Source organism: Triplophysa dalaica, chromosome 7 (assembly GCF_015846415.1).
Source record: "Triplophysa dalaica isolate WHDGS20190420 chromosome 7, ASM1584641v1, whole genome shotgun sequence".
Lineage (NCBI taxonomy): Eukaryota > Metazoa > Chordata > Actinopteri > Cypriniformes > Nemacheilidae > Triplophysa > Triplophysa dalaica.
This window is the reverse complement of record NC_079548.1, coordinates 25015308-25028290: the sequence shown is the minus strand read 5'-3', so window position 1 is coordinate 25028290 and position 12983 is coordinate 25015308. Positions and strand designations below refer to the sequence as shown.

Genomic DNA, 12983 nt, shown 5'->3' with positions numbered 1-12983 from the left:
GCCTGAGAACCGGAAGCTCGCTGGTATGGTATGGTATGGGAGGGACATCTTCACACACGGGTGGGATATCTTCACTCACATGTGTGTGTGTTGAATGTAACTGGTGCATTGACATCTAGCGGTTGAACTTGGTTTCACAGTCTAAACTCAATTTAACGGAGTGATAAGTTTTGCCAACTAATGGTTCTTTCGTGTTTCTTTTTCTTATCAGAAATAATCTACAGGCACTCAATTGTTTGTGAATGTGTACTGGAAGTTAAGGGCAGTCCACGGATGCGCACATGCACAGTAACATTTGTTTGTGTTGTCACTTTAAAACAATTTATGTCTATGTGAGTTCAGGACAGCAGCCTTCTCTTTGCTATCGTAATTTCTATTGGTAACGCGATATGTTTGATAAGAACTTAAGGTATTTGATTGATAGGCTAGATATTTTACGCAATATTTTGTATATTTGAACAGTTATTGTTTAACAATTATTAATGAATAACGTCTTTTTTCAGGGTTCACATTAAAAGGTGCGTCAGGTCCTCTGGTTGTTCCTCTGGGAGGTTCAGTTCTTCTGCCCTGTTCTGTTGATTCACTCTCATCACTGAAGGATCTGGAGGTGGAATGGAAAAGATCAGACTCACAGACTCTTATTTCTCTGTATCAAGATGGAGATATTGAGAGTTTTGATGATAGAGCTCATTTCTTCACTGATAACTTTAGACATGGAAATTTTTCTCTTCTGTTGAAGCATGTGACACCTCAAGATATGGGAAGATACACATGTACAGTTCACAGTGGACACGAGTCTCATGAAACTGTGCTGGAAATATCTTTGAAACGTGTTCGTAAGTTTGATTACATGAGTTTCTGTCTCTGGATTTAATGAAAAAAGTTTCACCATTTGTTTAAATCAAAATTTCTTTAATCCACCGGTATGAAAATAGATTTGTTTTCATACAATGAGTATTCTTGCATTTATTTTTGTATGTATGTGGATGATAAAAACACATTATTGTATCAGATTCATACTGTTGAAATGTTGTTGGCTACAGATAGACAACCAGTATTTCCACATGTCAGTCGCCTGCCGAAGCCCACTAGACAACTGTCATAGACAACTTTGAATGTTGAACAAGACAAAAAGATCCTGATTCATGAACAGTTATATATTATGTCCAGTAACTGATGTTTGTGTGTGTTTCAGGTTTGTCTGGTTTACACATAATGGTGTTGATTCTGTGTATTTCTGCATGTGGATCTGCTCTTCTCTTCTGTTCTCTCATCTACTGCAGATCAAACAACACAGGTAAACTTTCTTTACACAAAAACATTCATTGGCTGACGGTTCTCATGGAATATATCAAGTGTAAAAATCTTTCCCAATCTGATTCTCATTTTCTAATTTAAATATTAAAAAATATAGAGTATAAGACCAGTTGCTTTTAGTTATGTCCTAAACACGATTAAAGGAACAGCTCACCCCAAAATGAAAAGGTTGTCATCATTTGCTCAAACTCCAGTTGGTGCAAACCTGTATAGATTTCTTTGTTGTGCTGAAAACAAATGAACGAAGGGAGATATACATTTATTTTTATTTAAATCATTTTATGTCACCGTTCCCTCCCATAGTAGGACAAAAGACTACTATAGAAGTTACTAGTGACCAAAAACGGCTTGGTTGTACACTACCATTCATCTATATTTGTGTTCAGAACTATAAACAAACGTATATTAAGTTGTAACAACTGGAGGTGAACAACATTTAAATTTTTGGGTGAGCTATTCCTTTAATTCATAACAAGGATCATGTCATATATATTTAAAGTCAAAGGGCTTCTTAAATCTTTCAGATGGGTGACAAGCTTGTTGATAAATTGCCATATATGTTTTCTTTTAATACACTTTCTAATTTATTTGGAACATAAATGAATAAATTCCTCTTTTTTATATATTAAAGAATATACTGTACATTATTATCGGGTCGTGTGTCGAGCAAAAATGGGCGTGGCAGATGAACAGTGTTTGTTAATAACGGAGAAATTACGTCACCATGACAAACGAAGCTTTGCATGTCAGAACGTCCCAGAGCTTTTAAACGAGTCTTAATCACATTTTAGTCACACATAATAATGCATGGAAAGTATTGTATATACATATTCACGTGTGTGTGTTTATGTGCTTGTGAGCATTAGCATATTCTGTACAGTATACACTACCGAATCGTATAAATATTATTAACTCATGCTTATATTTATTGCCACACTTGAATGGATAAATTAATTTATTGTAATGACCATTCACACATGTTGTACTCTATGCTTTATTTGTACACATAAAAATAAATTCATCTGGATGTCATCAGCTGGTTGCTTCTCTCTGGGCGCTGTTTCCGACGCTCTTGAAGCTTTGAATGTTATCTCGAAACAGCCAAGGGAACGTTTCGGTGTTTCATTTGAGGCTTCATTTCCCATCACTAGTGACAACAGGGTTTAAATATGCAGACTGGCACAGGTTAACAACACAGATTAATGTAATCCAAAAGATGAGTACATCAATGGATTATGGTAAGTGTAGTGTATATTGGCAGACCTGGTGATAGTAGTGGGTCTTAGAGGTCACTCAGCTGGTGATCGTGACGATAACATGAACATTTGAGTGTTTGATTTCTTTCTTTGAAGGTTGTTTGATAAAAAGAACATGTTTTTTAGATGTTATTTAGGCATTTATAAGTGTTTCCTCTCTTGACACAGTTCTTCATCTTCATCTGTTACTGGTCTTCTGTCCAAATATCTTCATGTGTTTTGCTTTTGTCTTCTTTGGTGTTTCTGAAGGTCAGTGTTTATAAGCATTATAGTGCTGGATCTATTTGTTGACATGTACTGTTTCTTCAATGATCAGTCTTACATTATTACATGTTTTGTTTTTCATGTATTAATTGCAGGACCAAAAAGTAAATAATTTCAAAGAATATGTTTGTTAAATTTTTAAATATCTGAAACAGTGTTGTGATTCAAACAAGTTTGTGTTTTAGGATCTGTGTATGAGGCGGTCTGCTGTTGTGCTCTTTATGTTGTCAGACCTGTCATGTTGCTCTGGACTGCTCCATATGTTCAACAGTTCACATGTTTGATTGACTTCTGATGATTGTCAGTTTATCAGCAAAGATCACAAAATGAATCATAAATAGATGCACAGACATTTGTGTCAGTGATTATTTAATTTCCATTATGACATTTCTTTAGGCATTATGAAAACGTGGATCCTGGTTTACAGTTATGACACAGAATATATTGTGTTCTCATCTGTTCTGTATTCAGGTAAATACCTTTGAAATTTCACCCATCAGATAGTGTCAAACATTAACCTAAACCCACCAGTAATGGCTTCTCTGTAAGGTGTTAGCTTAAAATGAACTTCTTATAATTATACTTTAAACTAAATAAATAAAAAATACGGACGGTGGTTCCACATAACAGAAATATGTTATCTCTACTCAAATATTTAATGTGTGGGATTAGGTTCCCCTGTGGTGGAATGACTAGCCTCCACCCGAACTGCAGTTTCCTTTCTGTCGGTCTCTTCGAGGTTGTGTCGAAACCGACAGATAGGGTTTGTGTTGAGAACCTATCAACTTCGACTAGACTGAGAAAAGGCCAATAAAGGTTGATTTAAGGTAAATTATATTCCGATATCAACCCAAGCCACATGCTCTACACACCTAACCACAATGGTAACCCGCAAAAATATGAACGTACCAGAAACTCTTTTGATGAACAAATATCCCTGTTTTATCATTTGATAAAGGATGCATATAATAACAAATAATTGCAACTTTAATTTCCCTATTAAACCCTGTGTAAAGTATGAGGGGAAGTGGAAATCCTGTTTCTATACCGCTTCTTTAATACAACTAATGTCCTTTGTGTATCTCAACTCAAATGGATTCAGTTCAAAATAATTGTCTTTCATTAACTTGATTTATTTACAGTTAGTAATTTGAACAAGCATCAAATGTTAAATTGATCTACCTATTGACAAATGTTATTTTAAAATATAAACATTTAGCATTCAAACCTTATTCAATGGTGTTAAAACAAAATGAATTTTTTAAATAAGGTGAACAGGATCTTAAAATCTTTATTTTTTATTTTTAATATTTTGCCAGTTTCATATTTGGTAATTATTATTTCATCTTTTCCTGTCTTTCAGTACTTTTTCACCTTGCCTGGGGGAAAAGTCTAAATTATGCTGGATTTGAAGCCCTTATAATTAAAGTCCTCTTTGTATTAGCACTTCTGTTCTATCTCTTCTACAGTATTTACAGTGAGTATTTTTTACTTATTTGTTTTTTTTTCTTTCATAAAACCTTGCCCAAGTGTCCAAGGCGAGGCAGTGGCATGTTTATTATAAAGAGCAGAGCAAACACAATGCTTTACGAAATCACTTCAAGGTACATCAAGAAATATGCAAAAAAGCTTTGTGAACGTTTGTACTTTCTAGAAGCATGATCACAGAGTTACTTCACAATGCTCAGCCGTAGTCCTGCCGGTTTCGCCGAAATGTGAACATTTTCTTACTAAACACATCGTTCCATGCTCACAAATTCATTGCAACAGTAAATATTCTCCGAGATCAGTAATCTTATCCTTACTTATTGTTTTATGATTGGTTTAGACATAGATACATTTGGAAAATCTTCACACAACAACATCTATTTGGGGAATTTATTTAATCCTGTTTTTGAGTTTTGTCTTGTGATGATAATGTTATTAGTTGTTCTTGTTATTTGATATTTTTGTACAATATGTTTCTTCACTTATCATTCAGTCATTAGGTCAATTTTTTAATTTGTAAAGTCTGCCGTAACTGTCACAACATTATTTGAAAACTGAATCAAGCATTTAGATCATTTTATTAATTGTATTTTTTTTTTATTCAGTGTTTGGCAAAATCTCTGGGAAATTAAGTGAACTGGTGATTAAAGTATTTAATGTTCTGGCTAATATATTCTTGGATGTGCTGCCGTCATTACAATTAGTCCTCATGTTCTACTCTTTTGGATCAGACAGAGGAGGTGAGATCATCTTTATAAATTATATACGTGCATTGGGGTGTGAATAAAATTATTGCAGGGATTTAAATATTTTACGTGGATAGTACAGCTTTCCTCTAGCTCAGAGTTAAGAGCAGGAGATTGCACATACCTATGTATTAATGTGTAGGATAATTCAATGTAAATCGCTTTGGATAAAATCGTCTGCCAAATGCAAAAAAGTAAATGTAGCACAACACTTTGAGATTTCAGCATTCATTAACATTCATTCAAATCTGAAAAGTGGTGTTGCTTTTGATAAAATTTCTTATAATTCCTATTTATATGTATACTAGATATAAATATCTTAACTTTTATATACTTTAGCGATAATAACTGATGATAACCATAACTGATGTGTTTAGATCTTTCATCAAAACACAAAATGACATATTATGCAGTGAGACTGATGTGTTGTCTAATCTGTGCCAGTCAGTCAGTGTATTAATAGAATCATTCTTCTGTTTTCAGGTCTCTTCATTGTAGCAGTTTTACCTGTGATACTTACAGCGACAAGATGGAATTGGGATGTTACATGTGGGCGGAATGTGGGCTGTAAGTGATTGAATTATCTTCTAATCTCTGATATAAATGCAGAATTAAATCACCACAATAGTTTATCTATTTATCTTCATATTCTGTTACTGTTAATCAGTGGTAAGAGTTGTGAGGTTGTGGGTTCGATCCCAGTGGATTGCACATACCTATGAATGTATAGGATAATGCAATGTAAGTCACTTTGGATAAAAGCATCTGGCAAATGCTTAAATTAGAAATGTGATTGAACGCACGAACATGCACAAAGACTTCAGATAACCAACACTACCCTCATATCGTTTAAGATATGCTTTTTAAAGCTCTTATTTCTGCAGCAAAAGGGCGAATCCAACAAAATATCTAAACCATCTGCTATTTATACTGTGTGAGACAATCGCTTCAAACACACTGCCAGATGTTGTCATAACAGTTACCAAAGACAACGTTAAACGGGTGAGAGTGAAAAATATTGGCCTAACAAAAAATTTAATTAACAGCAAACATGATTAAATATAATTCATGTCTTACCTTGTCGCAGTTTATTGCAGAAGTAGTAGGCATAATCCAAAAGACGTGTGGATATTTAGTGCAATAAAAGCGATTGCACAACACCGGCACATGGAGAACATTTTTATATTATTCACAGATAACGTAACAAATATTATAAATGTGCCAATATTTATAAATGTGGCGTAGGCAGATGAGATTATTATATTACTGTTCAAATAAAAATAAAAAATGCCAATTTATCGGCATATGTCGATTAATAAAGAGCTCCTACGACCCCTTACCTTACCATACACTTTATTATTAAACACCTGTTAGGCATTTTTGAAATACTTTCTTCATTTTGATGAAAATAAATGCCTGTATGATATGTGATGTGAAAATGTAAACAAACGAGAGGTGGATTCTAACCTGCAACGCGATAATTTCAAAATGACTGTTGGAGGATTGTGTGTCATTATTTCGTATGTTTGTCTGACATTGATTGTGTCTGTGCCCCACCTGTAATTAACATATATTTGTAAGGTGCGATCAACTGATGGCCCTTTCATCCTGTCTTTTGTAAGTTCTCCAGTAGGAGGTCCTCATGGTATCTGTCTATTGTCTGAAGCCATTTGTTGCCAGGTATAAAGTCTGGTCAAACAGACTGTACCTTGGGTTAAGTTCCAGAAGACCGATATGCTACACGAGCATCTTCAATAAATGCTTTTCTCCCGAACTCTGCTTACTCTTCTTTTACATATTAGAAGCATTCTAATACGTTGGCCAGCAACCCAACGAGTGCTCAGCCAAATTCAAGAAAATCGAACAATTTGGCGATCCAGCCAGGAGAGACGGATGAGAAGTCAACTCACCAAAACTACTGGAACAACAAGAAGTTCTGGGAGATTCTACAGCTTCAACTAAAGATCAACAGACTGAGTTCGTCGTTAGATTTTCTATAATTCATTTGGACTTTATCTTAACAAACCTCATTTACTGAGTGAAAGTTATCAGCTCTCTTAAAGAACACTGTTTTCAAAAGTAACAAACCAATGTTCATAGAGTAGCACTGTTGCTTAAGTTTAACCCTTTCTTTGGAGTTTGACTAAATGTGCCATAAAAAAAACACCAGCCGTAATGTTTACATAAACATTTAAGCATTTGTCTGATGCTTTTATCCAAAGCGACTTACATTGCTTTATCCTATACATTTATACATAGGTATTTGCAATCCCCCGGGATCGAACCTACAACCTTGCACTGTTAACACGATGCTCTTACCGCTGAGCTACATGAAAGATGTTGATGTCAACTCTGAAATAATTACTTGTGTTCGACCCATACGCACAGCATAGCAATTTGAAGGTTTAACAGCAATTTATTGAGATCGTTTGGGTGACGGTATCATGCTCACTCTCAGCGTCTCTCTGCTTGCACATAAAGCTAAGTATCATGCACACACTGGTATAACTTCATCTGCAAGCACAGGTATCACCTACACAAGACTTCATCACTATCGCCGTAAACTCGTAACAATCGTTTAACCTTTGCAAGCAGACCTTGTGAGTTCAATGAGGTTTCAGTGACATTTATATGCTCATAAACCTTGCCATGCGAAACTGTACATCGTAGCATACCTGCAAGTCTTATGTGGTCTCGGGCAGTCCCTGTCCAGAAGCAAGGAAGTCCCCAAACTTTTCAGTATCAGATTACGGTTACACAAGACAACATTCGGTCACAACTATTCCTTGTCCGCCATTTTCTTCTGATGATGCATTAAGTCTGCCTCATCTTCTCTTTAGTTTGACGGTTGAAAATAGTAAGTGCCTCAAGGTGCATTATGGGTATGGTATACATACCCAAATTTTAAGAGTTTATTTGTAGCAGAGATGTATTTGTGGCTTTTGATATAAAAATCTATTGATAAATGTTGAAATTACCATTAATATAGAAGTAGCTGCTAAAGACGCTTCAGAGTTATTGTTATTTATTTATTATTTATCAACTATTATAGTTTACAAATGGGATCTTATGGCAAATGGTCACCATGTTTCTACTGATGATCTTCAAGTTTTGTCTTTACAATTCAGTCAAGCTTTGTTGCTGTTAAAATTATTATTATATTTCTTAGGTTCACCTTTGGTCATGAGATCAGTTTGGTTTGTAATGATGTTGTTGGTGACTACAGTAATGATGTTTTTCTACACCATGGCACTGGAAAAGGAAAAAGGTATATTCATGTATTTCTTTAGAATTAAATGTAAGCATACAGTACTAACTCAAACGTTCTTTAAGCTCTTAAACGTTCCTTTATCAGAATACTGCATTTTAAAGATAATCATTTTTTTTTGGAAAGGGATTAATCAATGTTTCCTTTTCTGCAAAACAATGAATGCACATGCACAAATGGAACGGTTCTTAACACATGTTGCCCAAGTTAAGTTATAGTAACTGTAAAATAACTTGAGACATTAAATACACATTTCTACTGATTTAAATTAAAAAATTGTGCTACATTGTTTTTAACCTTGTTTAGATCGTGTTGGATGGGCCTGTATGATGGGGTTTGTTCAAGTATTATGGACAATTTGGAACTTTTCCTTGGCATTTGAAGATACAGGTACAGTATTAATCATCCGATTTGATCATCTTCTCTGTGTGATGTTTATTTATCAGCTCTTGTTTATTGTCTCCAAACCCATCTATTTATCTCTCCAGAAGAAAATCTTCCACTCCTATATTCTCTAGCCCTTTATTGATGAATCTATAGTAATACATGAATCTGTTGTGAGACATATGGTGTGTGTGTATTCACATATTTCTTCTTATTATTAATCACTGTTATTTATTTTAGTATTTACTTACTATACGGACAGGCATTTCTATAGACTAGTAATTAACTGACAAGCTTTTTTATACTTTTATTTAACTATGAAACATGAAAACACAAACATAGAATGAATGAAAACATAACATAATTAACTAAATGTAAATGAATTCTATAAACAATTAGAACTCTGCATGAATTAAAATAAATATCAAATCCTCAAGGGGATTCAATATCAAGATGTGTGTTTTTACTGATAGTAATTTTGTCTGTATATTGCTATGGTTCTTAACGTGCCTTATTAACTCTAAATGATGATTGTGAAATGTGTTCATTCACAGATTTTCCCCGTGTCATCACAGTGTATGTGTTTGGATCAGTTGGTGTTGTTTTAATCAGCGCTGTTGCTCTGATGACAGAACTGATACTGAAAACAGGTGAGCAAACAGTTTAATATCATATATCTTTAACTTGCTTTGAAAATGGTTTATATAAATATAGTCAGTTTACTCTTTATCTTCATCTCAAAGTCATTCTGATCAAATTAGAATTCAGCTTTACCCATATTTTAACAGTATTTTAGCAATTATAATTGACAAAAATAATTATTGTCAGAATTTTAAAAAACATTCAAACAAAACAGCCTCCAGTTTAATTTCTAAATATATTATTCTCAGTTAATGGTGAAGGTCCGATGGGTGATCTGAGAATCGTCACATTTTCCTGTGAAACTCTCTTTATCTCATCTGTGCTGATTTTACTGGTGTTTGCACCATGTGAGTACAAGCTGAACTTCATTTGACATTTTGTTTATTATTACTCCTGATCATGATGTGTTTCCTCCTTTACTTGATTTTCTTCAATATGACAAAATGTCTTAACACTTCAATCAATCAAACTTTCTGTTGCACATGCCCCCTTTGCCTTATTGTGTCTGTAGCTGGTGTTTGATTGATTGTGTGTGTTTGAAGGCAGTTAGTGGACCCTTTTATCCAGAATGACTTACAGGACTGATGTGTATCTGATATGATCAACATTTTTTCTCATTTCTTAATATTCAGTGATTCTACTTTTACTGAGTTTTTATTTTGGAGACTGATTTGATATGAGGTTTATCTGCTGAGAGCATTGTCTAAATAATAATTTAATGATCTTTTTCTTCATTGCTCTGAATGAACAGGGATCAAACCGTGTGTGGGGTCTTACCAGGTTGGTATCAAATATAATGTAAACATATAAATCTTTTTTTGTGATAGTTGACCTTAAATATTAAACTATGATGTTGATGTATGATGTTAGATGTTTTAGTATGGGTTCAAGATCACGATAAAGCAAAAGCTTTTGGTTACTGTTTTTGTAAATTATATTCCTTGTCATTATCATTTTCTGCAATAATAGAAAGAGTTCCTGAGATAAAGTGAGAAATGAGGATGTAGTATCAAAATAGCAACATTGAAGGAAGAACATCATTATGTTCAATATAACAGATTTTATTAAGACCATTTTTATGAATTAGAGTCTCTCATATGTAAATCCAGAATTTTTAACATATTTGTGAAAGATTTTGTTCATTTATTTAAAGGGGTCATATGATGCGAATAGGTGTTTTTATGTGTCTTTTGGTGTGTTATAAGTCGCCCATGCATGTATTAGACACGTAAAATTGCAAAATTCTAAGTGAATGCTCACCAAGACCTGCCTGAAAAGCTTGGTGTAACCACACACCTCCACAAATCTACGTCAGTTGGGGGTATGATTTGAATAAAACCACTCAAATGTATATGCAAGTAAGGTGGGTGTACCTGTCAGTACTACTGCGTTGGAACATGATGTTCCAAATATGGTAAAATTTTAAAATTACGTAAAATTTTCGTCAAGCGCTTGCGGTATTCGACCAATCTCTAAGCACTGGTTAACTGGCCAATCATAGCACAACCCACTTTTCAGAGCGATGAGCTTTGTAAAAATCTTCGCGTTTCAGAGAGGCGGGGCAAAGTGGAGATAAAAACATGCACAGGGGCATACGCATTGCATTACATCTTAAACAAACGATAATATTCGTTTTAGCCCTGTCATATCACCCCTTTAAGTAATGAGAAGAAACAAATCAACTGTTGAATAACTGTCCAAAAGTATAAAGATGTTGTGACATATTGTTTATTATTCATGGCTTCATTCACACAGAAATCTGATGAACATTCTACCGTGAGTACCTCATATAAAGCTTTACTGAGTTTTATAATTATACATTTAAAATTATTGGTTTAAATAATGTATTTTTGTGAACAAAGAATGCAACAAGGTCAAATTAAACTACATTCATTGGAATCAGTCTGGAACCTGAACTGGTTTTCTCAGGTTGGTTAGTATTATATGAAGACAGTCTACATTGTTTTGAATTATTCTCTTAATGTTTAGAGAGATGTTGTTCTCAGTTGTGTTTCTGAAGTAACACAGCATTTCACTTTTTGGTTGTCTCCCTTTTTTGACACAAAGCAGTTTGGGCCATAAGTAGTAAGATATTTAATAGGCTACCCAAAGGCCGCAATATCTGTATTCATCCTGATCGGCTAACTTGACCCCAAAAACATACATATTCTCAAGCTCTTCACTAATGAATCGCTAACCTGTCATGTTAAAAGCAGCAAACGTTTGCCTTTATAGCTTATGATAATGTGCAACAGCAGATTTGTATCAGCCAAACCGTGGTCTCATACTGTATCATACAGTAGTCTCTTATGGGGTGCTTTGTCTTTTCTCCAACTCAGAATTCACCAGAAACTCCAGCCACTGATGAATCAAAACAGATCAAAGAATCTCTTGACATGAATCCTAAACTGAATAAACAAGAGACTGATAGAAGTGAAGAAGAAACTCAACCTGAATCTATGGAAACACAAACATGAGAGACGATCATCTACCAGGGGTGCGTTTCACAACACCGATTTAATTCAATCCATCGTTGAGGAAATGAACCGTGTTGTCATGACTGTTTCCCGAAACCATATTAACTCTGTTGGTTCTAGTTGATGACTTCAGACAGGTGGTGGAGTAATAACATCTACGAATAAAAACGCACAGATGGAATTAATGTCAAATTGTTGCTGTAATAATGTACATTGCATGTAAAGATTAAGTTTGTTATCCTATTTTTGTTCTCGGTTGTTAAAACTGTTTCCCCCAGGTCCTCGAGGCTCCTCATTAACTCTTTTGCCAAACCAAAAGACACAACATGGAATTTGTATATATTTAGGATGATTAATATAGAATGCACTGTATGGTGATTGCTTATTTTGCTCAAAAGCATGATGTAAGTTTGCATGTCATAATAAAAAGATACTACGCTTCTAACCACAGCTTGAGAGCAGATTTTCGATACTGTTAGCAAATGAATCGGGAAACACTTGTACTGATAGCGAACAAGATGGGAAACGATGCTTTTTTATTTTTGCGAATTGAAAATGAGTGTAATTATGTGTAAGATTTGTATATTTCTGTTTGTAATACACTTGCGTTTTATTGTTATACAGTATAGAATGATTTCTGAGATCCAGTCCAGCTGCTATTTCCACAGTATTTGAAGGGTTCAGATGCAAAACCCTCTAAAATCTTCCTTTGTCAAAATTTGTTTATGATTTTGAGTGATACTCCACAGAAAGTGTATGTTTCTCAAATAATTTTAAATACCACACACTGCCTGCTCTTAAATATCTGGTATTAAATGGGTCATATAGCACAAATATGTGTTTTTCTGTCTCTTTGCTGTCTTATAAATTGCCTGTATAAAAAGTGCATGTATTAGACACGTAAAATTGTAAAAATAAGAAGTGTCAGAACAAAAGATGCATTCCATCTAAAAGTGAATGCTCACCCAGATCTGCCTGAAACGCCTCGTGTAACTACACCCCCACAAATCTACATCAGATTTGACCAAGACCGCCCAAATGTATCCGCAAGTAAGGTTTTTAAGACAGGCGTCTGTTACATGACACGAACTCATAGTTTGTCTATGTACCATTTTATCTCCTTAAACTCCACCTCACAGCC

General features: G+C 34.5%; 2 protein-coding genes across 4 annotated transcripts in view; both read left to right on the top strand.

Moving 5' to 3' along the window:
* LOC130426665 (uncharacterized) overlaps positions 1 to 626 on the top strand; it is a 29701-nt gene extending 29075 nt beyond the window's left edge. The window contains exon 18 of the mRNA XM_056753555.1: positions 504 to 626. The gene's annotated coding sequence lies outside the window, so the exon portion shown is untranslated. The remainder of the gene's footprint in view (positions 1 to 503) is intronic.
* Positions 627 to 1242: 616 nt separating this feature from the next.
* On the top strand, positions 1243 to 12623 carry LOC130426666 (uncharacterized). 3 transcript variants are annotated; one of them, XM_056753556.1, is made up of 14 exons: positions 1243 to 1297; positions 2742 to 2822; positions 3023 to 3137; positions 3234 to 3308; positions 4201 to 4314; positions 4931 to 5065; positions 5555 to 5638; positions 8241 to 8339; positions 8646 to 8729; positions 9278 to 9373; positions 9614 to 9712; positions 10117 to 10145; positions 11121 to 11141; positions 11705 to 12623. In XM_056753556.1, the coding sequence occupies exons 4-14, from the start codon at positions 3239 to 3241 to the stop codon at positions 11840 to 11842; spliced, it is 969 nt and encodes a 322-aa protein (XP_056609534.1). In that variant the 5' UTR covers positions 1243 to 1297; positions 2742 to 2822; positions 3023 to 3137; positions 3234 to 3238; the 3' UTR covers positions 11843 to 12623. The 3 variants fall into 3 exon arrangements, with proteins under 3 accessions (XP_056609534.1, XP_056609536.1, XP_056609537.1); XM_056753558.1 differs by having other exon boundaries at positions 3023 to 3308; XM_056753559.1 differs by lacking the exons at positions 1243 to 1297; positions 2742 to 2822; positions 3023 to 3137; positions 3234 to 3308 and adding an exon at positions 3574 to 3664.
* The last annotated feature ends 360 nt before the right edge of the window (positions 12624 to 12983 follow it).

What these genes read in the sequence shown, in the direction of transcription:
- LOC130426666 (XM_056753556.1), top strand. Translation starts at nt 3,239, where the DNA reads ATGAAAACGTGGATCCTGGTTTACAGTTATGACACAGAATATATTGTG. An exon ending in CTTGGCATTTGAAGATACAG is followed by an intron (nt 8,730 to 9,277) that starts GTACAGTATTAA and finishes GTTCATTCACAG; the next exon opens with ATTTTCCCCGTGTCATCACA. An exon ending in AGAACTGATACTGAAAACAG is followed by an intron (nt 9,374 to 9,613) that starts GTGAGCAAACAG and finishes TATTATTCTCAG; the next exon opens with TTAATGGTGAAGGTCCGATG.